General features: G+C 38.9%; 1 protein-coding gene across 3 annotated transcripts in view; it reads left to right on the top strand.

The window, feature by feature from the left end:
• The first annotated feature begins 14,548 nt into the window (after positions 1 to 14,548).
• SCUBE1 (signal peptide, CUB domain and EGF like domain containing 1) overlaps positions 14,549 to 27,922 on the top strand; it is a 186,715-nt gene continuing 173,341 nt past the window's right edge. Inside the window, exons 1-2 of one of the 3 annotated variants that reach the window (XM_087969451.1) lie at positions 14,549 to 14,748; positions 22,392 to 22,514. In XM_087969451.1, the coding sequence (XP_087825577.1) occupies positions 14,658 to 14,748; positions 22,392 to 22,514 (214 nt within the window). In that variant the 5' untranslated portion in view covers positions 14,549 to 14,657. The remainder of the gene's footprint in view (positions 14,749 to 22,391; positions 22,515 to 27,922) is intronic. The other 2 variants (XM_087969453.1, XM_087969452.1) reach the window with 2 other exon arrangements.

Genomic DNA, 27,922 nt, shown 5'->3' with positions numbered 1-27,922 from the left:
TTTGACTTTTGTTCTTAGAAGAATGGACTATTTAGTTCCTTTGGGATGGGATGGAAACAATTGTGAATATTATATGAATATTATATAAACACTGGAATAACCACATGGTGCTTCCTATTGGTAAAGTATTCTTCGAGTGATACTTGACCATATAGTTTTTTCTGAAAGCAAAAAGTCTGACATGATTTGCCTTTTCCTTCTCCTGGGATATTTTCTTGACGTTCCAGTCTAATCTACTGTTCTGGGATATCCTGGTGGTCTTCTATGTTTTGACCCTGCTTATGAGCACAATCACATTTCAACGATGCATAGCAACAATGTAAAGGGTTTTCCACTCATATTTGTTCTGCCTGCTGTCTTCCAATCTGTAATCCCAAGTTTCTTTCTCTTTTCTTTTTTAAAATCTTATTTTGCACCCAGAAAAACAGAACTGTGTTTTTGCTGTTTTTGTCCTTCTCCAGAATTACCTGCTGATATCAGGGGTGGGCTTCAAAATTTTTAGCGACGGGTTCTCTGCCCGGTTGCTGGTGGGTATGGTCATGGTGGGCATGGCCTAGTCGGCCTCCTGCACCATGGCGGGGGCCTCCCCAGGCTCTAGAGGCTTTTCTCAAGCCTCCAGGAGGGCGAAAACGGCCTCCCCAGGCTCCTGAGCAGGGGTGTCCAACCTTGGCAATTTTAAGCCTGGAGGACTTCAACTCCCAGCTGGCTGGGGAATTCTGGGAGTTGAAGTCCACAAGTCTTAAAGTTGCCAAGGTTGGACACCCCTGCTCTAGAGGCTCTCTGGAAGCCAGAAACGGGCCCATTTCTAGCCTTTCCGAACTTCCAGGAGCCTCCGCACGCTCCCTGCACTTACCTGCATCCAAAACGGGCCACGTGGGGACTCCTGGGAGGGGTGGGATGGAGTGGGTGGGGCCAGCTAGGAGTGGGATTTGGGGGTTCCCTGAACTGTACAGAATCTTAGCTAGGGGCTCTTCCGAACCCTTGCGAACCCCCAGCATCCCAACCCTGGCTGATATCCAGCCCAAGAATCATCACACATCAAAACTACATTGAGAGAAAAAAAGAGTTCATTAATCTTTTAAACGTTTTTTTTTCTTCTCAAGCCCTCCACAAAGAAATGGAGGATAAAAATTATAGCCAGGCTTTGTCCTGGCCCACTGATAAAAAGTTTCCTTTCCTTTTGGTCCCTTTAGGGGATTTCTACCTTCCATCCAACCCAAATTTCCTTACATGTTAAAACCTTTAAAAAACAACAACAAATCAGAGGCACCATCTAGTTAACTTTGCCTGGTCTTGGGAACTAAGCGGAATTGGCCATGCATGATATTTGGATGGGGGAATCATTAGGAAGTCTCAAGACTATTAGCTGGACTGAGGATTGAAAAACAGCCACCCATTTGTCAAGAAGGCCGCATGATTGAATTGTCTAAAAAGACATTCAGAAGCAGATCAATGGAGCTGCCCAAGCAGAGCCCACCACTGTTAACTGGCATTAGCGGCATTAGCGGCAGGGAGATTCAAAGAAGTCAAGATGGTGGCTGTGATTATCATTTGACATCCCTCCACCCCACCCCACCCCCCACTCTATAGACATCCTGCAGGGACAGTTTCCTTAAATCACAGTGGGACCTAATAAGGTTACACCTGAACAAAGTGATCTTGCTTGCAAAGAGAAAGAAGGCCCAATGCAGAAGATGCATTGAGTGCGAATACTTGTGGTCCTCTTTCCACATACAAACATCTCTACACACAGACTCCATTTTATGCCAGTTGGGGATTATACATAATCCTTGGGGATTATGCAAGACTCTCTAAAAAATGGTTGCTAGAACTGGGTATATTCAGTCTGATGAAAAGAAGGACTAGGGGTGACAGGATATCAGTGTTCCAATATCTCAGGGGCTGCCACAAAGGAGAGCTATTCTCCAAAGCACCTGAAGGCCAGGTAAAGAATAACGGATGGAAACTAATCAAGGAGAGAAGCAACCTAGATCTAAGGAAAGATTTCCTGACAGAATAATTGATCAGTGGAACAACTTGCCTCCAGAAGTTGTGAATGCTCCAACACTGGAAGCTTTTAAGAAGAGATTGCATAACCATTTGTCTGAAGTGGTGTAGGGTTTCCTGCCTAAGCAGGGCGTTGGACTAGAAGACCTCCAAGGTCCCTTCCAACTCTGTTATTCTATTTTTGAAACCTTGAGAATCCATATGAAAACCTGTACATCAGGATTCACTGATTATCTTTAGCAGTTCTCGTCAGGTTGGCATTATTACAATGAGCAAACTCCATGGAGCCATTTTTAAAATAACTAAGGATTTAGTGTGATCTATGAATGGAGCTGTGATCTATAAAAATTGTTGTCATATAACATAAAGTCAAATATCCAGAAATGTAATAATTAGTATTACCATTTCAGGGGCTTGGACCTTGTTTTTTTTCTGGATTCAATTGGTGTATAAAAATGTTGGATTTTCAACATTTATGTTAATATTTATACTGGTTTATTATCAAAACATTTTGGATTATAAACTTCTATTTTTTTTTCTTTTTTATGCAACCATCCACATCATGTTTGACTGAGTTATGAAAGAAAAAATAGCTAATTGCCCATAGGAGGCTATTGAAGCTTTAATACTTCATTTCTGAAACATCAGTCAACAAAAACTTAATTTAGGCAAATCTTTCAAATCATTTAACAGAACTGGACAATTTATGCCGCCACTTTAGGTCATCTGTTTTCTTTCTTTTCCACTTCCTGAAATTGAAATCTCCATTCAGTTAAGTGCTTTGCAGAAGACAAATGTGTCCATTGGGTTTGGTACTTGTCTTTGAAAGTTTAAAAATCCTTGGCCTTTTTTTTTTCATTCCCTAAATCACAGTCATATGTCTTTATATCTTGGAGTGGTGTCTAACATCTTATTAAGAATGGAATTACTTGAAACTTCTTTGAGAGTCTCGCCACATATATCTCCAAAGAGTGTGGGAGTGGTGGAAACATTTAGTAAAGCAAGCAGCAGGAAGACTAGTACTAACTCATTTCACATGTTTCTTGTCCGCATTTGTTATATTCCTTGAGAACAATTGAGGGGGAAAGGACTGAAATGCAGTAGAAATTTGAGACAGAAATCTATTCTGTAAAACATTTTTTTTATTATTTGCACATGTCCGTTATTATCTGTATGTCTTGCCCCATAGGAACACCAGAATTTAGATCTGGTGCTAAAGTATTACTACTTTATTACCAGGAACAATTGAATTCTCTGTGGGTGAGGTCTATTGAATTGTGCAAGTAGTTCTATTGGCCCTTCTTTTATTTTGTAATGAAAAGTGGGTTTGGAGTTGCTTTTTGGCCACTGATAGTCCTACTGAAATTAAGTGTCAATTAAGAAGAAAGGGTCTAAACTACATCAGATTGCAAAATGGAAAATAATGGACATCCAGAAATTAATGAATGTTGATGAACATTCCAATCTGGATTGAATCACAGAGAATAGATTGGACCAGGGAATAACACTCTTGCAGCAGAAACCAGAAAAGGCCTCTTGGGATTAGAAAATGTGGGTCAGAAAGATGAAATGGTTGTCTTGTCATCTGCTGACCTAAGATTCCATACCCAAATACTACAGGATACTCCAAAATAAATGTTTATTAAAGAAAACTCTCTTCTTGAGCTAGCCAGGATAATCTTGGGACAGATTGCGAAGTATCTCATTTTACTAGGCTGGAAGATGGTATTATAACTGCTGTTATCCTTGTTGGCATCCATAGAGTTTAGATCAGAGGTGTCAAACTCATATTGTCACGGCGGCATCATGTGACGTATTGTGACTTTCCCCCCCTTTGCTAAACTGGGCATGGCCAGTGTGTGACGCATCTGGCCCATGGGCTGTGAGTTTGACACCCCTGGTTTAGATGAATGGACTCTGCAAGTATGGAGAAACTAATTAAAAATAATTTTACTCAGAATGTTAAGCAATTAAATTGGTCTCCTTATAACCTCTACTGGCATATCTGTCAAAACTTTGGTTGGTTTGAACCCGCTACAATATCTCCTAAAAATAATGCTAACTCCTTTGGTGTTTGAGTAGCTGAAGTTCATGTTGCCAAGGACCCAAAGGTTGGTCACATGATTACAAGGTGGGGAGTGGGCGGGGCTACCCAACAGTTGGAATTTTGAATCAGGGTCATAAATAGACCCAAGCAGAGGTGGTATTCAGCAGGTTCTAACCAGTTCTGGAGAACCAGTAGCGGAAATTTTGAGTAGTTCAGAGAACTGATGGTAACCTTCCCCCAGGAGTGGGGAGGGAATGGAGATTTTACAGTATCCTTCCCCTACCACGCCCAAGCCACACCCACCAAGCCACACCCACCAAGCCACACCACACCCACCAAGCCATGCCCACAGAACTGGTAAAATTGAATCCCACCACTGAACTGGAGACTCCTTATTTAGTTAGTTAATTTCATTTCTATGTCTTCCCAGTCATACACAATTCTGGGCAAGTTCCTAGGTCATATTTTGCAACCTTTGACAACTTTTAGATATCTAGAATTCAACTTCCAGAATTTCTCAGCCAGCCTAAGTACAAACTTATTATCTGTCTCTCCCCCCCACCCACCCAAAATAAGAGCTCTGGGTTGCTTTTCTGTTGATGGTAATCAAAGTATCTAAGACCAAAACAATACAATTAATTAAAAAAAAACCTGAACTATAATACAATCTGTGAATCTCATAATGATCTTGCAGTAACAAGTTTGAAGAGTGAATGCTCTCTGAGAATGTAAGCATTGCAACTTTCAAACTTCTCTTTGGGTTGGCTTTTCATGTAGTTAAGAATTTAATATAATTTTACTTAATAGAAAATAGTTAAAATACTAAATTGTATTTGTCTGAGAAAGTCTAGCCTTTCACGGGGCTTGTTTGTTTCAAGTTCTCTAGATAAAAAGAAAAGCTTCATAGCACTACAATCCAACATATGTCTATTCAGAGTAATCTCACTGACCTTAGTGAGGGTTATTTAACTGCTTAAGTAGGTACATAATTGCAGGCTATATACAACTGTCAGTCTTTTGTCCACACACTTCAAATCCACTTACTCTCAAGTAATCTTGTACGCTTCCTACGGTCTTTGAGACATCCTCATGGAGAACAGTGTTTTTAAGTGAATGGTTCCTATTTGTTGATGCAGATCAATATATTTAGCAATGTCCAACATTTGGGATTTTCAATGTTTAGCCCAATGATTGATATTTCTCAGTCAAGAAACCTAATACGGCTACTTCAAGATTTTTTTAAAAAAGATACTGAAGTAAGCGAGTACTATTTAAAGGATTCAGCTTTGGTTGATTGCTTATGTATTAGACCAAAAAACATGTAAGGTAGGCTTTTTTTAAGTGCTAAAGCTTTGATCAGTGTAGATAATGGGTGAGGTAGTTCCCCTCCAAAATGAATGAATACAAATAAAACATTGTTTTGTTGGAAGCTGATGCAGAGCTTTGTAGGTCTATCCTAAAAGAAACTTTTTAAAAAAGTAATTAGTAAATGCTAGGATTTCCCCTCCCTCAAAATCTTTAAAAATAAGAAAAATATCATGCCACGATCAATTTCTGTATTTGATGAATCTCCAGGGAATTGTATGGAAGCTTATTTTAATACTTTCATCATCCCTGAGGATTTAATACTAGTCTAACTTTCCAATAACTAGCAGATTTAGTGTTTCAGTTCCCAACTTCTGGCTTAGACCCTTTAGAAGATTTCTTCTTCCTTGAACTAACAGTATCAAGAACAAGTTGTACTAAAATACATAAGGTAAAATTTAAAAAGTGAAAGGAACAAATTTTAGAAACGAGCAAGGAATTGAAAAAAAAAAGGAGGGGGATGTAACATAAAGAGAAAGACACACATAAAGGCAGAGGGAACTAAGCCTTTCACAATAGGAGCTGGCCGAAATAACCACGGTTTCTTCTTTGAGTCATGAGAATAGCTATTTTTTTCCTTAAAAGCTTAAAGAGCTATTAAGATGGGCAAATCACTGGTAAAACAGCTGGAAATGTAAATAGCAATTTCAACAGTTCATTGCTTCTGAATCCAAATGTGGAATGCACAGATCTACTTCAAAAAAGCCCCTCTGGTTTTATTATACTGAGTGGGGAGACTCTTTTCTCAGTGGACCTGAATGGAGACCATGTGCTTTATTTAGCAAATCCACTTTTTTTTTTTGCAAATGAGCAGACGGATCTCTAATTTTCACGCCATTCTCCCTTAGAGACCTCCTTCAATTGCACCATTCTTTCATTATCTGGAACTAATGAAGTGCTCGGCAGCCTTTAGCTCTGTAAAGAACCTATTGCTCCAGGAATACTTTGCTTAAATAAAACATGTTTCGTTGGCCAACTTCAAAACAACATTCTTATAAAGGACAAGGAAAAGAGAGAGACAAGGGAGCAATGACATGGAGAAGCGATGCAAAATTGCTAGATGCAAATAAAAGGATGACAGTGAGTGCTATGTATAATAGCACATATTGAAAGGCAGAAATGCTCAGCAAAGAGAAATGTTGGCTCTTTCTTTGAAAATTAAAATGTCTCATAAATATCCAGTTTGTAAAAACAGAGTGGGGAGATGGATTAGGTGGGTAGTGTAACTAATGTTTAAATAATGTAGTTGGAAATTGAACCAAGCTACAATATTATTTATGTATGGCTGGTTGGCAAGTTTATACCAATTGCAATATCTATTGTTTTATGTAGTTTGAGGCATTTCATATTAATAATACTTGATTTCATGAGTGATTGTTTTATTCCTGGTTAACCTTTTCTTCTCCAATTTCTCACAGATGCAACTCTGTGTTAATATATCATTACTGAATTTGATGGAATCACAGCATTTTAGTATTATCAGCAGGAGTGATTGATGGAATAGAAGCATTTTAACATTTCACACTGAGCTCTGGCTATTTTTCTTCTTTCTTAACGGTCATAACGATCCTCCTCTTTCCATTGCCCACAAATCTAAAATTATTTTTAATTAGTCACAATATATTTTCTTCTCCAGAATCTTGAAGATCTCCACACTAGATAAATAATATTCCTGCATGATCTATAAAACTTTTCAAATTTTAAATTATAATTCACATGATAAAATTCTTATGTAAGACAAGCCCACTGGTGAGAAACAATCAGTAAAGCTGGAACAATGGAGAGAAAGAGAAATCTCTGCTTTTCATTTTTTATTAGCTTTCATGTTCTCCTGGGCTGCTTATATTTCTTTTATTTAGTCCTGCATTTTAATTTGTAGCACATTGTATCTTGGCCTTAGCAACTGAAATCACATTTATCGTCTTGATTATCCAGAGCTGGCAACAAGATGTCTGTTTGGCTAACTCCCAGTAAAAACTAGAAGAAATTATAATGTCTGCCTTTGTAAAACAATTGATATTTTTGGAACCAGCTGTAACTGTGTTGTTTTCAGCAAAATAATTTTTTTAGCATACCATTTTTTGAAGAAAAAAAATCCTACTTTCTGTCACATTTACTGCTGTAAAAAAGGATAAAAATATCTGTGAAAGACAACCATGTTTCAAGAGATGCAAGTTCTGAAATTTCAAGAATTTCCTTTGTTAAGAATATAATTCGGCCTTAATTAGCAGCTACTGTATTTTAATAATTACCATCTTTCTCTTGAACAATACCAGAAATGAAAAAGCAAGGAAATGTGCAAAGGGCCTTACTGTTACATTTATATTACACCCACAGACATGCATATATGAACTCATTTTGATGCTGTGATCTGTTTTGAACATCCAAGAATTCGATCTGATTTCTTGTAGCTTGAATTCTCTCTCTAGCAAAAACAGCACACGTGATACTTGAGCAAACTCTAACTTGACTCTGATGCAGACTTTTTAGATGTACTGTTTTCATTCCTGGAAGAAAGGAAATTAGGAATGAAATCTCCAAAACCATTACAACTTTTTTTTTTTTTTTGGGGGGGAGTGGACATAAGTGGCTCAAGGAACCATAACTGATTAGAATTAGATTGATCTGAAGGTGCAGAATATTTCATGCTTTAATGTACAAATGTACAAATGTTCCATTCATTCTAAGATTACACCTGGATTTCTCCTCATGGATGTATTTCAGGGGTGGCAGACTCAAGGCCTGCAGGCCGGATCCGTCCCATGGGGTGCTTCAATCTGGACCAAGGGATCGCCCTGGAAACAGCAAAGGACTGGAACCCAGTGCCTCTGCCAGTGAAAATATTTTCACTGGCAGGGGGCTGCAGGATGTTGAGCTAGCCACGCCCATAAATATTTTCGCATGCGCAGGGGGCGTGGGGGGTGCGCATTGCCTTCTGGATGCTGGCACAAGAGCCCCAAAAGGTTAACCACCACTGTGCTACACCATCATCAATATAGACCTGATTCCTGATTTGGACCATTCATTTCATAGAATGTGGAGTAATTTACTTTATTTTAAATAAAACGAATAGTACAAATTTCACTCCTAATTGCCCATTTTTTATCCTTCATAATAAATAGGAATTCATTGATCAATATAAATCTTTAGTATTTCCCTGATTTTCATAGGACATTTGGTTATACTGATTTTCTTTAAAAAATCTGAAAAATAATTTGTATATGTTGGGGTTGCTAAATGCCAATAAATATTAATAGCTTTTAAGAGAAGTTTGGTGTCAGAGAGGCCATGTACGCCATGTGTGTTGTGAAAGGCTGAGCATACAAAAAATAATAATAAAAGACACTTGGTGGATGTGAAAATAACACAGCATCAATGGTGGAGTGGAATGGATGGGTGGGAGAGTAACATTAAATTGGAAGAGAGCAGAACACCGAGGAATGGAGAAGGGAACCTAAGACACATATTTTGCTCAGAATAATTTCCTTCATCCTGGCTGCATCACTGAGTGATGAGTCCAATACCCTTGTTGCAAACTTTAAAAGTAAAAACAACAACAACCCAATGTAAATTATTTTCAAATGCAGCATCAGAAACATACCTTATTGATAAATTGTGGGTATTTGCTTAAAAGAAGACAGTCACTGGTAGATTTCAGGGTATCAACCATGCCATAGATAGAAATGATCTTTCAAATCCAGTCCTTTAAAAATTTATCACAAATTTCATTTATATCTCTGATAGTGATTGCAAGGAAGTTCAATAAAATAGATTAGACTGTAAAATTGCTGAAATGTCAAAATAGACATTACTTATAATTTCCGTGCCAATGAAGCTTAAAGCTAACTATTTCACTGCATGCTTACTGTAGCCCCAATATATAATTTAACACTTCAAATGCATCTGTGGTTTGTTAACTTGTTCTTACAAGCCCTGAGCCTTATTTTGTCTATGCATGCACCTTACTTAGGTGAAAAGAATAGAATGGCAATGTAATCTAAATGTTTCCAAATAAAAATTACCATTTTTCTACATGTCTGATTAGAAGTCCCTTTATAACTTGCACCAGATATCATACTTTTCTTCATAATTTGAATGAAGATGACTAAAAAGTAGATCCTATTTACTTTACGTGAACATTCATTTATACTAAAGAAGATAATTCCATTGCCCTAATACAACTCTGACACAAATCAATGTTGTTAGAGCAATGACAGTGCTTCGTCATTTTGCAATCACAGCTTGAAGAGGTACAAACCATAGTAGCTACACAGGATCCAGTTCCTCACCCTTCACAGAGATGAATCTGGAACACAGTCATGCAGGCAATGTAGTTCAAGACAAAACTGAAACTTCAGACTGATAGATAATAAAGTGAATCCACAGAAAAATTAAGAGAGATTTAGCGAGATAAGAAATATACTGCAACATGCTCAGCAAAACAAGCAATTGGAATTATGGAATTATGGGAAGCATTATTGGAGAAAAATATACTCCCCAAAGATGGAAACAAATCTCTCCTAAAGAGGTTAAAAAGGTTAATAGACTTATGTATTGACATGGATGTGCTAATTAACAATAGATACATGCATCATTTTAAAAGTATGATACTTTTAAACAGAAATACAACTCCACCATCATAAATAGATTATCTGGTTTCCTACTATATTTTCTCCGAAGGTCTTTAACAATGTTGGATTATCTTAGATTTCTGTTCTCCTTTCTTTTCAGCTTGGCTGAGACTTTTTTTAAAAAATCTGCCTTTTAACAGGGGATCATTGAAAGAGTTGTCAGGAAAAGGCAAGAGATAGATAGGAGTAGAGGAATGAAGTAAAACTGAGAAGAAAGAGAAGCTGGAAAAATACTTTGAAAAGAGAGAACAAACAAGAGAACAAATCTCTCAGGCATGTTTTTGTCTTCCTTTTCAAAGTTCTCATTCACATCCTTAGGTCTGCATCCCTTAGAACAAGGATCTCCAAATTGGGCGATTTTAAGACTTGTGGACTTCAGCTCCCAGAATTCCCCAGCCAACCTCTGAGATCAATCTAGCTAATGCAGGAAGAGAAACTAATAAACGGCAGATTGGACTGTACACCAACATGATTCCGACTTTATCCTGAGCACCCACCTTCAGATGCATACATTCAAATGGGTGAGTAAATATGCATTAAATAATACAGATCAAATAATTCAATAATTATTAAATAATAGTCATTAAAAATAATGCATTAAATAATTAAATTAAATTAAATAATGCATTAAATAATACAGTCAAGGCTATGGTTTTCCCAGTTGCAATGTATGGCTGTGAAAGTTGGACCATAAGAAAGGCTGAGCGCCGAAGAATTTAGGCCTCTGAACTCTGGTGCTGGAGAAGACTCCTGCGAGTCCCTTGGACTACAAGGTGATCAAACTGGTCAGTCCTAGAAGAGATCAACCCTGACTGCTCTTTAGAAGGCCAGATCCTGAAGATTAAACTCAAATACTTTGGCCACCTCATGAGAAGGAAGGACTCACTGAAGAAGAGCCTAATGCTGAGAACAGTTGTGGGTGAAAGAAGGGGACGACAGACAATGAGGTGGCTGGATGGAGTCACTGAAGCAGTCGGTGTGAGCTTAAATGGACTCCAGAAAATGGTAGATGACAGAAAGGCCTGGAGGAACGTTGTCCATGGGCTTGCAATGAGTCGGACACGACTTCACAATTCAACAACAAAAAATATAGATCTACATTCCATCCCAAGTATTAAACAAGGTGATGGTCACAACCATGCAATCAAAACCTGGAGTTTGTTGTGCAGAGCTTTTATCACTTGGTTGTGGCCATCACTTTGAATTCTTTAGCCCCTCCCTTTGGATATGCCAGAAAGTAATATATAAACACTTTTACTAAATTTTATTTTACTTTACTTTATTGATTAGCCCTTGGGCCATATCAAAGTGCAGAGTTCCAGACATAAATTATTACTAAAATCTGATAAAATACAATTTAAAATGAAATTGGAATCAAATATGATTTAAAATGAAAATGCAATAAAATACAGTTTAAAATGAAATTGGAATAAAATACAATAATTGAATATATATAGATAAGTAAAATATGATAAAATTGTATTTTGGTATCACCCCTACAATCTACCTCAATCAGTCCCACATATGCCGATCTCATTCGAATCATTTTACTTAAGCACTGTGCTGTGTTAAATGTTATTTTCAGATTCTGGCCGCATATAAAGTAAGTCACTTTTATTAAACAATTTATCAGTCTCCATACTACAAGCCAGATCAGCATATGTACTGATTCATAATCAGGTCCTGGGTGACCACTTTGCCATTAATTGATTTGGCACTGAAGTACCATTATGATTTAAGTTAGCTGAACTGGGAAAATCTGAAATGGCCTTTCTCTATAACATATTCCAGCTTGATTATCATAACCCCCAATTCATAACCAGACTGCATTTTGACATCTGCTAATTAGATACATAATTAATAGATGATAGATTCAATTAAACATATATTTTGAAACCATGAACTTCTTGCATATGTCTTGAAATTCACTAGATGGAGCTCTAAGGTATCAGGGAATCTTCCCAGGGGACTAGGCTGAACATTTTCAGAGTGGTAAGTCAGCCATAAACTCACAAGTGCTTCTTTGTGCATTTTTGCACCAATGTAAAGAATAATGCAGAACAGAAAACATTTGAAAAGAAATAAAATAAAAATGTATTCTTGTATCACCAAGGAGAGGTTGAAGCATTTGGAAAAGTGTCTTGAGTTATAGGCAGAAATATAAATGAAGACAAGAAATGAAAAATAAACAGTATATACGTCTCTAACATATTCAATTTACTTGGAAACTGTCAATTTAATACAAGTACTCTTAAAACATTTTTTTCAAGGCATCCATGTATCAGGTCATTTTATTCTATTTTGCCTATCCCAGCTTCTTTCTATTTTTTTTAAAATTCCCAGCATATTTCTAAAAATAATGTAGGTACACATTCCAGTATAGAAAGTGCCAAAAAGGGGGAAAAGAATGAAAAGCAACAAAATGCCTGCCCATTTTGATAGCATTTGGACCCAGGGCTATTTAAAAGATAGGCGCTTGTGTTTGAAATCTCTTTCTCCTTTACTTGACACAGAATTATTTTATTGATCAACGAAACTTGGCAATTTGGTATAGCCTCATTAAAATTAATAAGAATAGCTTGTTAACATGGAAGGAAATTTAAAATATGCCCCCCTCTTCCTTTTAGCTCTCTCCAAATGTTATGGAAATCTAGTGGCTGGTATTAATGGTAATGACCCAAAGCAAGTGGAAAAGGCAGCAGCTCCAGCTTAGATGAGCCTGAAGGCAAAGCAAAAAAAAAAAAAAGAATAGAAAAAGTTTTCTTTTAGTCTGCTCCATGAGGGGGGAAGAGGAATCCCTCTTAGTGTTGTCAAGGAGATTTGCTGTTGAGTTTCTGGACTGTGCGGCTTCAAAGCCCCTCTGCCTTTAGCCTGTAGCCTGAGAGGAGCATTTATTTTAGTTTATTTTACAAAACAGGCTTTCACTGAAACTTAAGGGGGGGGGGGACAGAAGTTGAAGAGCCCCTGAAAATAGGAGTGGTCCCACTCTAAATCCTGTAGAAAGAGACCAACTGGATCTGAATAAAAGTCCTTGATGTGACATTTAGCCTACAAAAACCAAGGGGAATGAACACGGTCCGATTGTGGGAATCCACTTCAAAAGAACAAGGCAGGCAGGCACCTCTGGAGTTGGGAGAGGATGGGAGCTCAGCTTGTTTGGTTAGGAAAAATGCTCTTGCCCTTCCAGAAGACTTTCTACAATCCCCCAAAACCTTTCCCACACAAGGGGCGCCCACTTTTGCTACTTATGGTTCTTCAGCCACACCCGGCTTTGGTGTGTGTGTGTGTGTGTTTTCTGTGCCAGCAAAAGCATCTCTTCTTGATGTCAAAAATCACACACACACAAAAAGGGCTATACCGTATATTATACTATATATGCACATACCTATATTTATAGTATACTATACTGTATATTATACTTCCGCAGCAGTGTTGTCAATGCCTGGAATACACTACCTGACTGTGGTTTCTTCCCCAAACCCCCAAACCCTTTAACCTCAGACTGTCTACTGTTGACCTCACCCCATTCCTGAGGTCGATAAGGGCACCAACGTGCCTACCGTCCCTGTCTTAATGTACCCTTTTTATTCATATCCATTTCTTGTATTAATAACCATGTTTATTCTTATACCTGTTATCTAATGCATATTTGACTAAATAAATAAATAAATACTGAACAAGACTTGGGCAAACCTCGGTTGGCAGGAATGGGTAATTCTCACAACCCAGGAATTGGCTTACTCTTATTATGCGCTCATTTGGGTTGTCCAGGGAGGAGAGAGAGAGAGACAAATACCTCACCATCTCCGAAAGGGTGTGCGTGTGTGTACAGTTCAAACTGCATGGTCACAGCCGCCATATTGACTTTTATGACCTCTTCTCCCCAAAATTCCCCCCAAATCCCTAGCAACCAGAATAACAACAATAAATAAGGGACCTTGCCTGAGGCTAGTCCTCCCTGAGCATGGCTTGCAGGGAAGCTTCATGCTGCATTCAGAACTTCTCCCCTCTCCCCTCTTTCTTGTGTGTGTAAGGGTGGCATTATTTCTCTTAAACGTGAGGGGGGAGAGGAACGGGACACCTTCCTCCTAACCTAACGATTAAGCCCGAGGAAGAGCTAATTGTTTGCCCCTCAGTCTGTGGCATGCAAAGGATTTGCATCCCCCCCTCCCCTCAAACCCCACCACCCCATCCCACTCCAAACAGTGGGGTGCATCTATATGCGACTAAAGTTCTCAAAGCTTGCAGGTCTCCCTTCTCTCTTTTTTTTTGCTTCCCCCCACACACTTTTCCCGGGTGCGCGCAACATCCCGTCCCGTCGCGTCCCTCGGGCCTCCGAACCGAGAGAGAGAGGAGACCCAGACAGCGGCCGGCCGCCCCTCCCCTCCTCCTCCCCCCCCCCCTCTCCTCCTGAGAGGAGCGATTGGCATTCCGCCCCTCCGGTCCCGCCCACCGGGCTGTCCCATCTGCGAATCAGCGGGATGCTGTCAGCGCGTCAGTTGTCTGTGGCTGCCCTCTGCCAGCCCGGAGCGCGTCTCCCCTTTAAGCGAAGCAGCAAAAAAAAAAAAAAAAAAGCCCGCAAGGTTGCGCGGAATCCGATCCGGAGCATGGGGACTGGGGACTTTGCGCGGCTTTGCTTGTGTTTGGCTCTGGCGATCCTCCACCTTGACAGGTTTGCCGGCGGCAACGGGGTGCCAGGTAAAGAGCAAGCGAACCCACGGGGCTGTCCGGAGCTCGCTTTCCTTCTCTCCCCTTCTTCCCTCCCGAGCACCAGCCCTGGCTTGTCCTGGGAGTCTGGGGCTTGCCTTTCCTGATCCCGGCTGTCTCTCTCTCTCTCTGGATGCCACCAAAGGACGAAAGGGGCTTAGTTTTCCGGGGGAAGGAGGGTGCAAGGGAAGGCTGAAAAAGTTACGTCGAGCCTTTCCAGTCTTCTTGTTATTATTACTACTACTTTTACTATTACTATTACTACTGCTACTATTATTATTATTATTATTATTATTATTATTATTATTATTATTATTATTATTATTATTATTATTATTATTATTATTATTATTAAATCTCTAGTGAGATTCACAGTCTTTCAACAGCTTGAGTCCTAACCAAGGACCTAGGACATTATTATTATTACCTTCTCCTTCTCCCCCTTTTCCTCATTATTATTATATTATTATTATTTTGTGGGTTTGGGGTCCCTGTCCCTGAAAAGCCTGAAAAATTTCATTTTTTAGACACCTTCAAAAAGAGAAAAAGGCGACCCTTAGGATGAAATAGTGTTTAGGGCAACCTATCTAGACAGAAAAGTATAGGAGCTACCCTGCATCAATACAAGCCATTAATTACAGAGTGTGTTAACTTCCATTTATGTTCTGGTTTCCCAGCCAGCTTCCCCCTTTTAATCCAACTTTCACAGGATTTCCGCGTTACTTTTAAGATATTGTATGCTCAAGATATAAGTTACCTCTTTGATTTTGAGTCTGGCAGTTGTAACTGTTAAAGGGGATGTGAGAAGCGATGGTAATGATAGACTTGATTCCCAGCCTTCTTGTTTTGGAAGATGCTGGTAGTTTGTTCAGTCTGTATCTGGGTTTGGCCTGGGGAGGAAATGCCCTTCCTTTTCCAAGCAAAATATTGAGAGATCTGTCCACGCATGTGAGGTTTTAATCCATTGATTTTGATGTAGAAATGATTTGAAAAGACAAGCCACGATTACCTCAAGCCTTTCTAGTGAATTATATCCCTGGGGCTGGACTTGACTTTTGTTCAATTAGTCCCTGCTGAAGAGGACAAATTTACCCCTTTTTCTGCACCAAAAGTGAGAAAACTTCAATTATCTGACTTCCAAGATAGCTTAACCAAGATAGGTCTACTCCATCTTTTAATAATTCTCATTCATCCATGTTCTGAATAGTAAACTTTTTCAAGATATGGTACTATAATGTGCTTTTGAATTTACTTTGGGGAGATTCACCAAGTATCTCAGCTATCAGAAGATTGGCAAAAATCAACAAAAATGTATTTGTCTCTTATTCTAAAGAAAAGTAGGTAATTTTCCTAGAAATGAGTAGAATGTTTTGGCATGTTCCAGCTGACTCTGGGCATTTCCACATGTCACATGCAGATATCCTTTGGTTGTTGTGAAATGGTCCATTAAGGAAGGTTTCCTCAAACGTGTGCAGAAAAAGGGGTAAATCAAGATGGTGGTATGATAAAATCTCCACAGGCACAAAATGGGCAAAGCTTCAATGGCACTGTTGAAGCCACCATCTTGAGTATTTTCACCCTTGGGTCCAGCTGTCACTTCTGCTATTTGTGATGGGAACAGAGGCCTTTTTGAGTCGAAAGTATGAAATTTAGGCAGTTGAGACAAAAAAAAACTTACTGTGGATCTCCTACCTGAGAACTGACGAGAGAGTGACCTCTCCCCCCCTCCCTCTCCCCCCCACCTTCAAATCCCCAAGCAAATTTATTCCTCTTTGTGGAAACAAGTAAAATAAATAAAAGAAAAGAGATAGTGCTATTCCACATCCCCACACACAAATATTTTGATAGAAGAGGACAAACTCTATTCTCCCAACAAATTTGGGCAAAGCAAAGTATTGTCTCTTTATATGTCTGTGCTAATAATCTAAGGTTCTCAAGATAGTTTACTGAAATAACTCTTCCCCTCCTCCCTGTACCTCATATCTTTCCCTTTGCAAAATTCTCTGAGGTGCAGCAACAATATCTGATTATTATTGCTGCCTCTTCACAGCTGTTCCCACTCTCTTCCTTGATGCTTGAAGGAGCCTTGTGTTTTCATTGGGGCATTTCTGAAATAATGAGTGTGAGGCTTTCAAGCTAACAATCAAAGTAGTTTTCATTCTGGGGCATATTTTCTTGAGGTCTTTACATTTAAGTGGCATAAAATAAATCTACCCAAGGGTGCTGCAGGTGTGGTGCATCCCCTTCCCTTTCCCTCCTCTTGTCAAGTCCATAAATAGCATTAATCAAAGTCCTACTTTTTGTTAGCCAATTACTAGATGTATTATTATTCATGGTTTCTATGAGTCCCAGATGGGCTGCTGGTATTAAGTTTTAGAACAAAATGGCTTAAGGCTCTTCTGGCTGGGAGGCAAAATTAGGCGATTGACATTTTGGCCACAATCAATAGATGTTTGCCACTTTCTTCCCTAAACACCAAACTGATTCCCATGGAAAATGTTATTCCAGAAGACCAGATGCTTCTAGCAGTGATTGGCTTTCTCTGAACAAGCTTGTTTTTTCTTTTACAAAAATCAATGTTACTAACCCAAAAAGAAAATTGATGACTTTTCTTTTAGTTCTTTATTGGGTATTGAATATGTTGACCTTCATTATTTTTTCTACACAATATGGGCTTTTTAAAATAAAGTGGTTTTTTTCCCCGACAAGAGCAATCATTTTTCCTGTTGAAAGTAAGGGCTAATGTAAGGTTAATGTAAAATTATCAATCTGTTTTTAACACCTAATGGTGAAAAATATTCAGAAGGTTTAGTTTAACAAGTAATAGTGCTTTTTAGTGTTGAGATATTTTGCTAAGAAAACTATGCAGATATGTCCATGAAATTATTAAAAGGTTAATTTGACTTCCTTGATTTTTCAAACATGGTTCTAGTCCCCAAAACACACACACAATATACTATAGAGATATGTAGTGCTTTGAATTATATTAAAAAGACATACTTTACAGTATGCAGACATGTAGATTCAGCCCTTGTCTGCATTTCTTTAAAATTGCTGTATTTTTCCTGAAAGCACATAGCTCTCTTCAACAGCTGTTGGCTTGAGAAACTCATGGTTTTGGAATAAAATACAAAGTCTTACATAACTGCATGATGTCAACAAAATGACAACATTTGTCATTTTGAAGAGTTGTACCAGGGCTAACATTATTTAAATGTCTTTGAATATTAGTAGCTCCGCTTGGTAGCTATGTTGTTGGTTTGAGCTCCAAGCTTGGTGATTTGGTTGCAAATGTTTCATCCCCATTTGAGGAGACATTTTCAGTGCACTTTGGATTGTGCTTGTCTGGAGGGAGCACTGGCCTTTAAATATCTTTCTGAGTCCTAGTCTGATGACATTATCAGAAGACATCCTAACAACAACACCAGCACTAATTTACATCACACAGATGGTACTTAAAACCAAGGACTATGATTCAGCAACTACAGCCAGCCAATCACACAACCCAAAGTCAGACCAGGACTCAAGAAGGGTATTTAAAGGCCAGTGCTCCTGCAGACAAGTACAATCCAAAGTGCACTGAAGATGTTTTCTTGAATGGGGACGAAATATTTGCAACCCAATTGCCAAGCTCGGGGCTCAAACCAACAACATAACTAATATTATTTAGTTAGGGTATTTCATTCCTTTTAATCTGGCAGAATGATGGATCATAACGCAAAGCAAGATGATTTGGTAGCCTAATGTTTAAAAACTGTCATCTTGAAATACTTTGTGGGGTGGGGGAAGATAACATTGGAAGGATGAAGCAATGAAGAGATTTTAGAGGAATTTCTTTTATCTTGCGTGAATGAGATGGCGATCACTAAATTCAATATAAATAAACAAAAAAATAGACAAGCAAATAAATAAATTCTCTAGTATAGCTTCAGAAGATAAGCCTGACCTAATACATTATTACTTGACAATTAAAAAAAAGCCCAAAGATTGTATGGAAGCCACAAATCAAACATTTCTCATTATCCATAAAAAACAAGGGGGGGAAATAAGTTTCTTTGATTAAAGATAGAAAGAAGATTCAAGGATCACCCTAACCCTAACATTTAAACTTAAAGAACCTCAAATAGAAGGGCTGCGAAAGTCCATCAACAATTCCAGGGCCAGTAAGATAACATTTTAGTTATTTTAGTAACTAAGGGCAGGACAAGAAACAATGGATGAAAACTACTCAAAGAGAGAAGCAACCTGGAATTAAGGAGAAACTTCTTAAAAGTGAGGACAATTAACCAGTGGAGCAGCTTGCCTTCAGAAGTTGTGGGTGCTTCATCACTGGAGTTTGTTAAGAAAAAACTGGACAGCCACTTCTCTGAAATGGTATAGAGTCTACTGCTTGAGCAAGGGGTTGGACTAGATGAGCTCCAAGGTCCCTTCCAATTCTATTTTGATTGATTGATAGTTGTTTAGAGAAAGAGCTGATTCAGTGACTGAGCTCACAAATCGCACTTAACCATGATTTGGTTAGTACCTTTTTCATGAACACTGGGTGGGTTTGCACAAGCAAAGTTATTACATTTATGTAATAACTGTGGTTTCAAGCCTCAGTAACTGTTGCTGAGTTTGCAGAACATAATAAGCTGAAATTGCATTATTATGGCATTCTTCCAGCATGGGTCTATGTGTGTTAGTTTATTCTGGGCATCACTTCTGTATTGTTCATACTGGTCTTTAATATAACAATACCAGCATTTCCCATTGTTCTTTTAAAGTTATCAGTTTTTACCAGCATAGAGTTTAATTGTGAAAGATATCACAATTCTTTGGAAAAGACTTGTAGTTCTTTTGGAAATGATATTGTCTATGGACAAAAGAGATAGAACAGAAATATCATGTATGATAACAGACCCATATTTCTCTCGAATGAGATTTTTTCACTCTATAATGTAAGTTTAGATTTGCTAAGAATATGGAAGAGGAGGTCTTTTTCTGCCACATCTTTCTTGGTGGGGAGGGGGGGGGGGGTTAAGGTTAATTTGCCTTCAAGTCAGAGCCCCACAAGGTCAGTGTTGCCTGTAAAACAGGAGCAGAGGTTTGGCTTCCCTCACTACTTCCATCTTGACTTTCTGCCCGGCCAGGAAACATCTCCCTTTCGGGAAATTTGACGCCTTTGGAATTTTGAGTGCATCTTTTGAACTCTTGTCCTAAAATGAGATCTGGGGTCGTTGAAGGTAAAATCCACCAGAGTCTGTCTTGAGTCTAACTGTGATTTCAGAAGTATAAGCTCCACTTAAAGCTAAGTTAGTTTTTTTTGTAATTAAAAGGAACTTTACACAATAGGAAGGGCAAGGAATGTAGGAGAATCACATTAGCATGCTGTCTGCTTTGGGAATGAATAATAAAGAGCAAGAAGCTCAAACAACCCTCTTAGAAAAGTAGGTCTTGTTAGGGGAAATACCTTCCAACAACAGCAGCAGCAGAAAGGAATAAAAAAAAGTGCATAAAACTGCCTAAAATGTGACAAGTAGCAGAAAAGCAGCATTGTTCTTTAACTGCAATCCCTGTAGCGAAAGAACCAGGTTAATTTATTTATTTATGCTCTGGTTATTGCTTGCAGATCCCAGAGTGGCTGTGATTGTCGCTCTGCAGAAATCTGGTCTTATGTAACCCCTGGCAATTCAGCTGAATGATCTCCGCTCCTTAAATCTGCATCCATTTAGGAAACCCAGGGAAGATGAACACCACAGGTTCCTTTTACAGACTCTTTTGACCATATGGCTAGAAAATAGGATTTTCGTGCAGTCACAAGTATGTCTGCTGTGCATTGCCACCTAGGTTAAGAACCATGGCTCTTTGGAGGGCACTAATGCACACAGCTTGAAGCTATTAAAAGTGACTTTCATACAGCACTATCAATATATATCTGTATATATTGCTGCTACCTCTTATAAGAAAAGGTAAAGTCATTGTACCTGTAGACTTCCAGGACTTCTTCTTCTTCTTAGTGTATTCCTGCAGGTGCAAGATCCGCTTTTTGGATCATTGAACACCACTTTGCACAATAGAGTCTTATTTATTTCCAGCTCCAGAAACTGCAATTTTCTTGGTGGGTCAGCTGGCATCAGAGAGGGTGACTGGCCCAAAGTCCCCCATGTGTTTCTGTGTCGAAGGTAGGATTTTAACCTGGGTTTCCCCACTCATAGTCCAGCACTTGAATCACTACACCCCACTGGCCCTCTTGTGATTGGACACTTACCTTCAAATATAAAATTTGCTGAAAGAGAATTACATTAGATGGTGCTTCCTGCATTTGCTTCTCTCAGAATATATTGTTCGAGAAATAGCAATAGCACTTAGACTTATATACTGCTTTATAGTGCTTTACAGCCCTCTCTAAGTGTTTACAGAGTCAGCATAATTGCCCCCCAACAATTTGGGTCCTCATTTTACTCAGCTTGGAAGGACAGAAGGCTGAGTCAACCTTTAGCCTGGTGAGATTTGAACTGCCAAATTGCAGGCAGCCGGCAGGCAGCAGAAATAGCCTGCAGTACTGCATTTCAACCACTGTGCCACCGTGGCTCATAATTATCTCATTCTTAGCATCGTTTCTAAAGGCCAAACTATTAAAAGGCAGAAGATTTCAGTTTCTCTTGATTGGGAACAAAGGGCAAAGTTTATGCGATGAAGCGCTAGCTGATATTGAACAAACTAAGTAGAGTTGGGGATGATTGATCATGGGAGACCTCTAAGACAGTGACCCTCAACCTTTTGGGCACCAGAGACCGGGTCCGTGGAGAGAGATTTTTTCCACAGACCTCAGGGGGCGTGGTTTCACATGCCTGCATCCCACGAATGGGGTTTTGCTTATTTGCGCGGCCCGGTTTCTGATGCCGTGGACCAGTGCCAGTCCACAGACTGGGGGTTGGGGACCCCTGCTCCAAGATATCCAAAGGCTGTAGGTTAGGCCGTGAAGTAACATCTTGGAAGTTAAATAATGATTGCTAGAAAACTAGGCAGTCTTCTCTTTGGGGTAGCCAGAAGTGGTGATGACAGTGTGATCATCTTTTGTGTGTGTGTGTGTGTGTGTATTGGGTTGCATTGTGCCATCATTTGGACTTTTTTTTTTTTAACCAACACCTTTGTTTCAGTCTGTCTGTATAGCTCTGGGAGCTGGATTGAGATGTCCAGTTGAGGAACATATTTGGGATGTCTTTCCTAAATCAAGGAGTTTTGTGTCTAGCTATGGAAAATAGCAATAGCAATAGCACTTAAGACTTGTATACCGCTTCACAGTGCTTTACACCCCTCTCTAAGTAGTTTACAGTCGGCCTATTGCCCCCAACAATTTGGGTCCTCATTTTACTGACCTCAGAAGAATGGAAGGCTGAGTCAACCTTGAGCCTGGTGAGATTTGAACTGCCAAATTGCAGGCAGCTGGCAGTCAGCAGAAGTAGCCTGCAATACTGCACTCTAACCACTGAGCCACTGTGGTTCAAGATCCACTGCAATGATTAGGTTAGATTTGCTTTTGCCTGGGATGATCCTTGCTCAGTTGAGTGGTTTCACTAGTTCTACTCAAGGTTGTCATAAAATCACTTGCTATGTTGTACTTTCTTTAAAAAAAATGTTTTGTTGCACAGATGCTGATGAATGTACAGAAGGGACAGATGACTGCCACATTGATGCAATTTGTCAGAACACACCTAAATCATTCAAATGCATTTGCAAGCCAGGTTATAAGGGAGAAGGAAAACAGTGTGAAGGTAAGATTAGTGGCTCTTCTATTTCGGCCTATATATCTCCTCTGAAATGATGCTGGCTGAAGCCAGCTAACCTCTGTTTAATCTCAGTTTGTGGCAGTTTATTAGGAAGAGTGTCCTATTGCTCCTGATCGTTGTTGAGTACTCAAACTCTACTGTTGATGAGCTACTTCATGAAAACTGAGTTTGCTTTAATGCAGGAAGGTAAATTTAGAGATTATTTAAGCATGACTTCCTGGGTACCTGCTGTGGCTCTCTCTCTATGCCATATTTTGGGCTGTGTTTGGGGGCATTTGAACCTCAAAATAGCGAAAGGGAAAGAAGCCTGGGGATTAGGTACCTTTTCTAAACATGTCTTGCTCTGTTTTGAAACTGTATTTAGAATGGGCTGCCAATGGAAGTATCTGTTTTTCCTGGTTCCCTTTTGGTCTCCCTGTGATAGCAAAGATTCCGCAGACATTGTAGAAGAGCCATGTTAGTTTGTGGTAGCCAAAAACCAGAAGAGGTGACTCATGAAAGCCTACACTTTTTAAATAAAATTACAAGTATTCCTTGGGTTGCAATTGCTAAGTGAGGCGGGCATAAAGCACAACATCACGTGCCTGCATCAATTAGAAGCATCAACCCCAGCAGTTCCAGTTATTGTCATAACCCCAGGACCATGCATGTTGCTAAGTGGGAAGAGGTGGGGGTCCCAGCCAAGCAGACTGGTGGGTGACAGTTGCGAATAGGAGGTGCTATGGAGCACAGGCTGTGTGTGGATGCAGTGGGGCAGGTTGGCAAAAAAAGGCAGCAGGAGTTGACTCCTTCCCATTGATTTGCTTGGGGGAAACCGGCAGGGAATGTTGAAAAAGAGGATCATGTATATTATGGGATACTACAACCATTGTAATCATGTATATTATGGGATACTACAACCATTGTAAGGTGCCAAGTGCCTGAATTACGATCATGTGATTGCAGGGATGCTGTGATGGCCACCACTTTGTGAACTGGACTTATGTCCCCCTCGTTCAGTGCTGTCATAACCCTTCAATCAGATTAGAGCTGGAAGGGACTTTGGAGGTCTTCTAGTCCAACCCCCTGCTCAATTAGGAGACCCTATATCATTTCAGACAGGTAGCTATCCAAACTTTTATTAAAAACCTCCAGTGATGAAACACCCACAACTTCTGAAGGCAAGCTGCTCCACTGATTAATTATCCTCACTGTTCGGAAGTTTCTCCTTAATTCCAGATTGTTTCTCTCTTTGATTAGCTTCCAACCACTGTTTCTTGTCCTGCCCTCTGGTGCTTTGGAGAATAATTTGACTCCCTCTTCTTTCTAGCAGCCCCTCAAATACTGGATTATTGCTATGGTGTCATCCCTAGTCCTTCTTTTCTCTAGACTGGCCATGCCCAATTCCTGAAACCATTCTTCATATGTTTTTGTCTCCAGGTCCTTAGTCATCTTAGTTGCTCTGAACTCTGAACCATTTGATTGTAATCCAAGGACCCCCCCTGTAAACAAGAAATAATTAATTATATTAAAAATGTAATAAAGTGGGTTAGAAAAGATGCTACCAAACTTTGTGAGCTCTTTTTAAATAATTTCATTTACTTTATGTTTTATTTGCTTATTCACATTTTGGAACTGACAGTTTTCCTCAATTTGGGGCAAAGTGAAGTATATATATTGTGCAAGGATAAATAATGTTGGTTTCTCTAGTAAATTTGCGTACTATACCACTGGATTTTTATAACCTCTGAGCACATATGAACAAGTTAAAAGCCCTGGTCCCTAAACATATCTCCAGGGAACCAGGTTTCTTACACTCCTTCACTGTAGGTTTGTATTTTTCTCTTATTCTTTGCTTTCCTATTCTTAAATTAACCATGTGAGGTGATTTGTTTTTTTTAATCTTTTCATTGAGAGCTCAAAATTATTTATAAGGCTTTACTTCTATAGAAGACATGTATATTTTGTTTAGCAAAATCCCTGATCACTATATCTTGCTGACTATAAACTTAAGTTTAACTTGGAAACAAAATGGCCAGAACATATGCTCTTCAGTAGCAACACCCAGATAAGCAGGGATTAACACCAGACAAACGATCAAGCAGACTAATCAAGGAACTACCAACGAGAAAATCACATCCCCACCAGCTCTAGGAGGCAGGCTATTGTATATAAACAGGAACAAACCCCACACGCAGCACTGATGATGTTACCTAGTTGGTTAAAGAAACATCAGCAAGCAAACAACCAAACTGAAAGAGCACTAAGGATGAACATTCACAAATAATGAGTTTGCAGCATGATGAAATAAGACAAATTCTTTATTGCAGCAAATTGGCTGTGGTGAATTGTCCTGCAGCGAGTTGGCTCGCAAAATGGTTGCGGATCCCTCTCCAGAGAGGTGGGAACAGAGAGCTCAGGGCAGTGTGGTACCAGGGCGATAGATGAAGGAATGTCTGGATACATGATGGGAGGCACACTCTTGCCAGTTCAATGTTTGGAAGGGTCCAGCATGCAGAAGTAGCAGTTGATTGAGTGGTCAGTCGGTTCCCACCAAATTCTTGGGATAGCAAACTTCATGGCTCTTTTCTTCCCTGTACCAACCTATAAACATAACAGGATTATATAAATTTAAAAAATGATATTTCATACATTATCTAATATTGTGCAATATATTACCATAGAGCATAAATATATATTGTAGTCTGTATTTTCCTAGAACACTGAAAACTGTGAAAATTTTCTTAATTGCAATTCTTTTAAACTGTGATAAATCACTGAAATTCCATCTAGCAAACAGCAATTGTTCACTTTACCTTCAAAAGTTTTGTGTTCGCATGTGAAATGAGTGTCCAGGGCTTGTCTTGATCCCAGGCAGACATGCCAAAATGCACTTTGTAGGCCTTTCACATCTTAACAGACACTTTCACAGAGTACTTTTTCGCTCTTGTCTTGATAAATTGTCCACACATGTAGCAAAATGCATCTGGGTGCAAAATACATCTACTGGATGCCATCTAAATCAAAGATTGCTATTCACTATTCTCTTACTCAGCAATTAGACAACAGAATGTTGGTTTAAGGCACCTATACTTTTATGGATATTACTGGATAATCCCAGAAAATGCTAGAAAGTTCCAAAAGATTCCAGAAAGTTCTAGAAAATTATGGCCCATTCTAAAAAATTCAGGAAAGTTCCCACAGTTTCAGAATATTCTGGAAGTCTACTCAGCATTGCATGTCAATTGAGAATGTTCTCAAAAAGAGATTGAAGTAAAGTTTTTGTGGAACAATAGCTAGTTTCTATTTATTTTGGCATAAAGGATTTAAAAAAACACTTTGTACAGAGGAACAAAAACTAAATTGAAATTTGTTATATGCTGTTATCTTTTTTCTCTCTCTGCTTCCCTCTAGTCAATTTTCCAAGTCCTCTGTTATCATTTGTTTATTATCCAAATCAGAAAACCTTCTCACATGAGGATTTAGACATAGACATAGAATCATAGGGCCGGGAGGGCCCTTGGGATTCTTAAATGTTTAAGAATTTAATTTTTTTGCACATACATTTTTGCTATCCTTTAGAGAGCCAAGCTCTTTCCAAGAGTCATTTTATCCAATGGGTTAGTACTTGCTAATTCTGTTTGTTTTAAATACATCTCCCAAAAATACAAACAGGTGATGTCAATTTCATTCACTTTGTGTATTGTTTTAAAGTGTATATGAAAAAAAAATACAAAATATAAGCAATATGTAGACAGGACTATAGATCAAACAGATTTGCTCAGATAATTTACATGGCCTAAAATTTCATGCTGAGAAGATACTTAATGAATATTATATGTATTCACACATGTAAAAAGATAGATGACCCTTCAACTGTATGATCATAGCTGCCATCTTGGCTTTTTGACACCCTCTTGTGAAACTCCTACTTGATAGAACAGGAATAAATTTAAATGCCCTTTCAAAAGATTACCCCCATTTCTGACACCAACCTATTTAATTAGACATTTATTTAAATATATTCACACAATGGCTTCTAATCTAGCATAACCCACTGTAGTCATTATCTCTGATCCATCCAGGATCAAATATCCTCAATTGTTTCTTAATGAAAATATTCCTTAGAATTATAACTAGGATCTTTCCACAAAATTGCATTTCATTTCCCAAAATCATAGATCTCAGTTGTAAGTATCTCCACAGACTTTGTTATTCAAAGAATCTTCTGTCACGACTCCAATAAAGAACGGACTGGAGCTGAGACAGCCAGGGTGTGATACGATGATAGTCTTTTACTTGCCTTGTGTTACCACGTGGACATTATGATGAATATTCTTCAAATAACTGACATCGGCTTCCTGACAAGGAGTGGTGCAATAATAATGATTCATGGCTGGATGTCAAGGGGGTGGCAAATGGGGGTACATGGACTCATTGAGCAGGGGAAAGGTGCAGTTACCATGTTTCTTTAATTTAAGGATGTTGGATGTTAGGCAGCGAAGGCAGCCGGAAGGTGGCTATAGTAATTATGTTGTTATCCAAAGTATAACATGTATAAATATAGCTCTGGGTTGCAACGAAACCCAGAGCTGACTTCAAACATAATTTGATCGCTGTTACACAAAAGCAAAACAAAGCAACCTTAATAACTAGTAAAATACAAAATCCTTGCAGTAGAAATCTGATATGAATGTAAATCAGATCAGATCACTTTCATCGGCAAAGGGAAAATTTTTACACCATCGACTTCCATGCAGCAAAAGCTACTCCAACATAAACTGGTAAAAAGAGGTAACAATTCACATTTGTAACCTAGCAAGGGTATAAAATAAGCCAGAATTCAACCAGATGATTGATAGTTAAAGACATAAACAAAAAAATAAAATAAAAATTCAAAAGGTGATGTTAAAACCAAGGTGTTCCTCTAAACAAAACATTGACAGGAAAAAATGGAGACCCAAAGCTCTGATTACTCTTAGCAAGAATTAAAACTGTCAAGATTTTTCTTCCCAGGCAAGTGCAGAGTCATCCAATGATCATTTTGGGTCTTTCCTAGTTGTTGCCATTCAAATCTAGGGAGCAAACTGCCAAAGAACTGGCCTTGGTGACAAAATCAGCTGTTTGTTGGTAGGAGGAAAAAAATCACCCCAGGTATCATTTTCGGGAGGACTCCTGGGGTTGGTTTTTTGAAACCTCCAAGTGGAGGTTTCCTTTCTAGTTGTTAAGGTGGGAAAGAAAGTCCTTCGTGACCCTTTTGTTATGGGCAGATGTGTTACAAAATAGGAAGATGCATAGATAGAGAAAGCCTCATCAATCAAACATGTCAGGTTTACAACCAATTTTAATTAATTACTACTACTTGATTACTTTATTAGGAGATATTCTAAAAGTACACAGGCACACACATCCAC

The sequence above is a fragment of the Notechis scutatus genome, chromosome 6 (genome assembly GCF_049901735.1).
Source record: "Notechis scutatus isolate UNSWTSFEM ecotype Mainland chromosome 6, rNotScu1.2, whole genome shotgun sequence".
NCBI classification, from domain to species: Eukaryota; Metazoa; Chordata; class Lepidosauria; order Squamata; family Elapidae; genus Notechis; species Notechis scutatus.
This window is presented reverse-complemented; position numbering and strand designations above follow the sequence as displayed.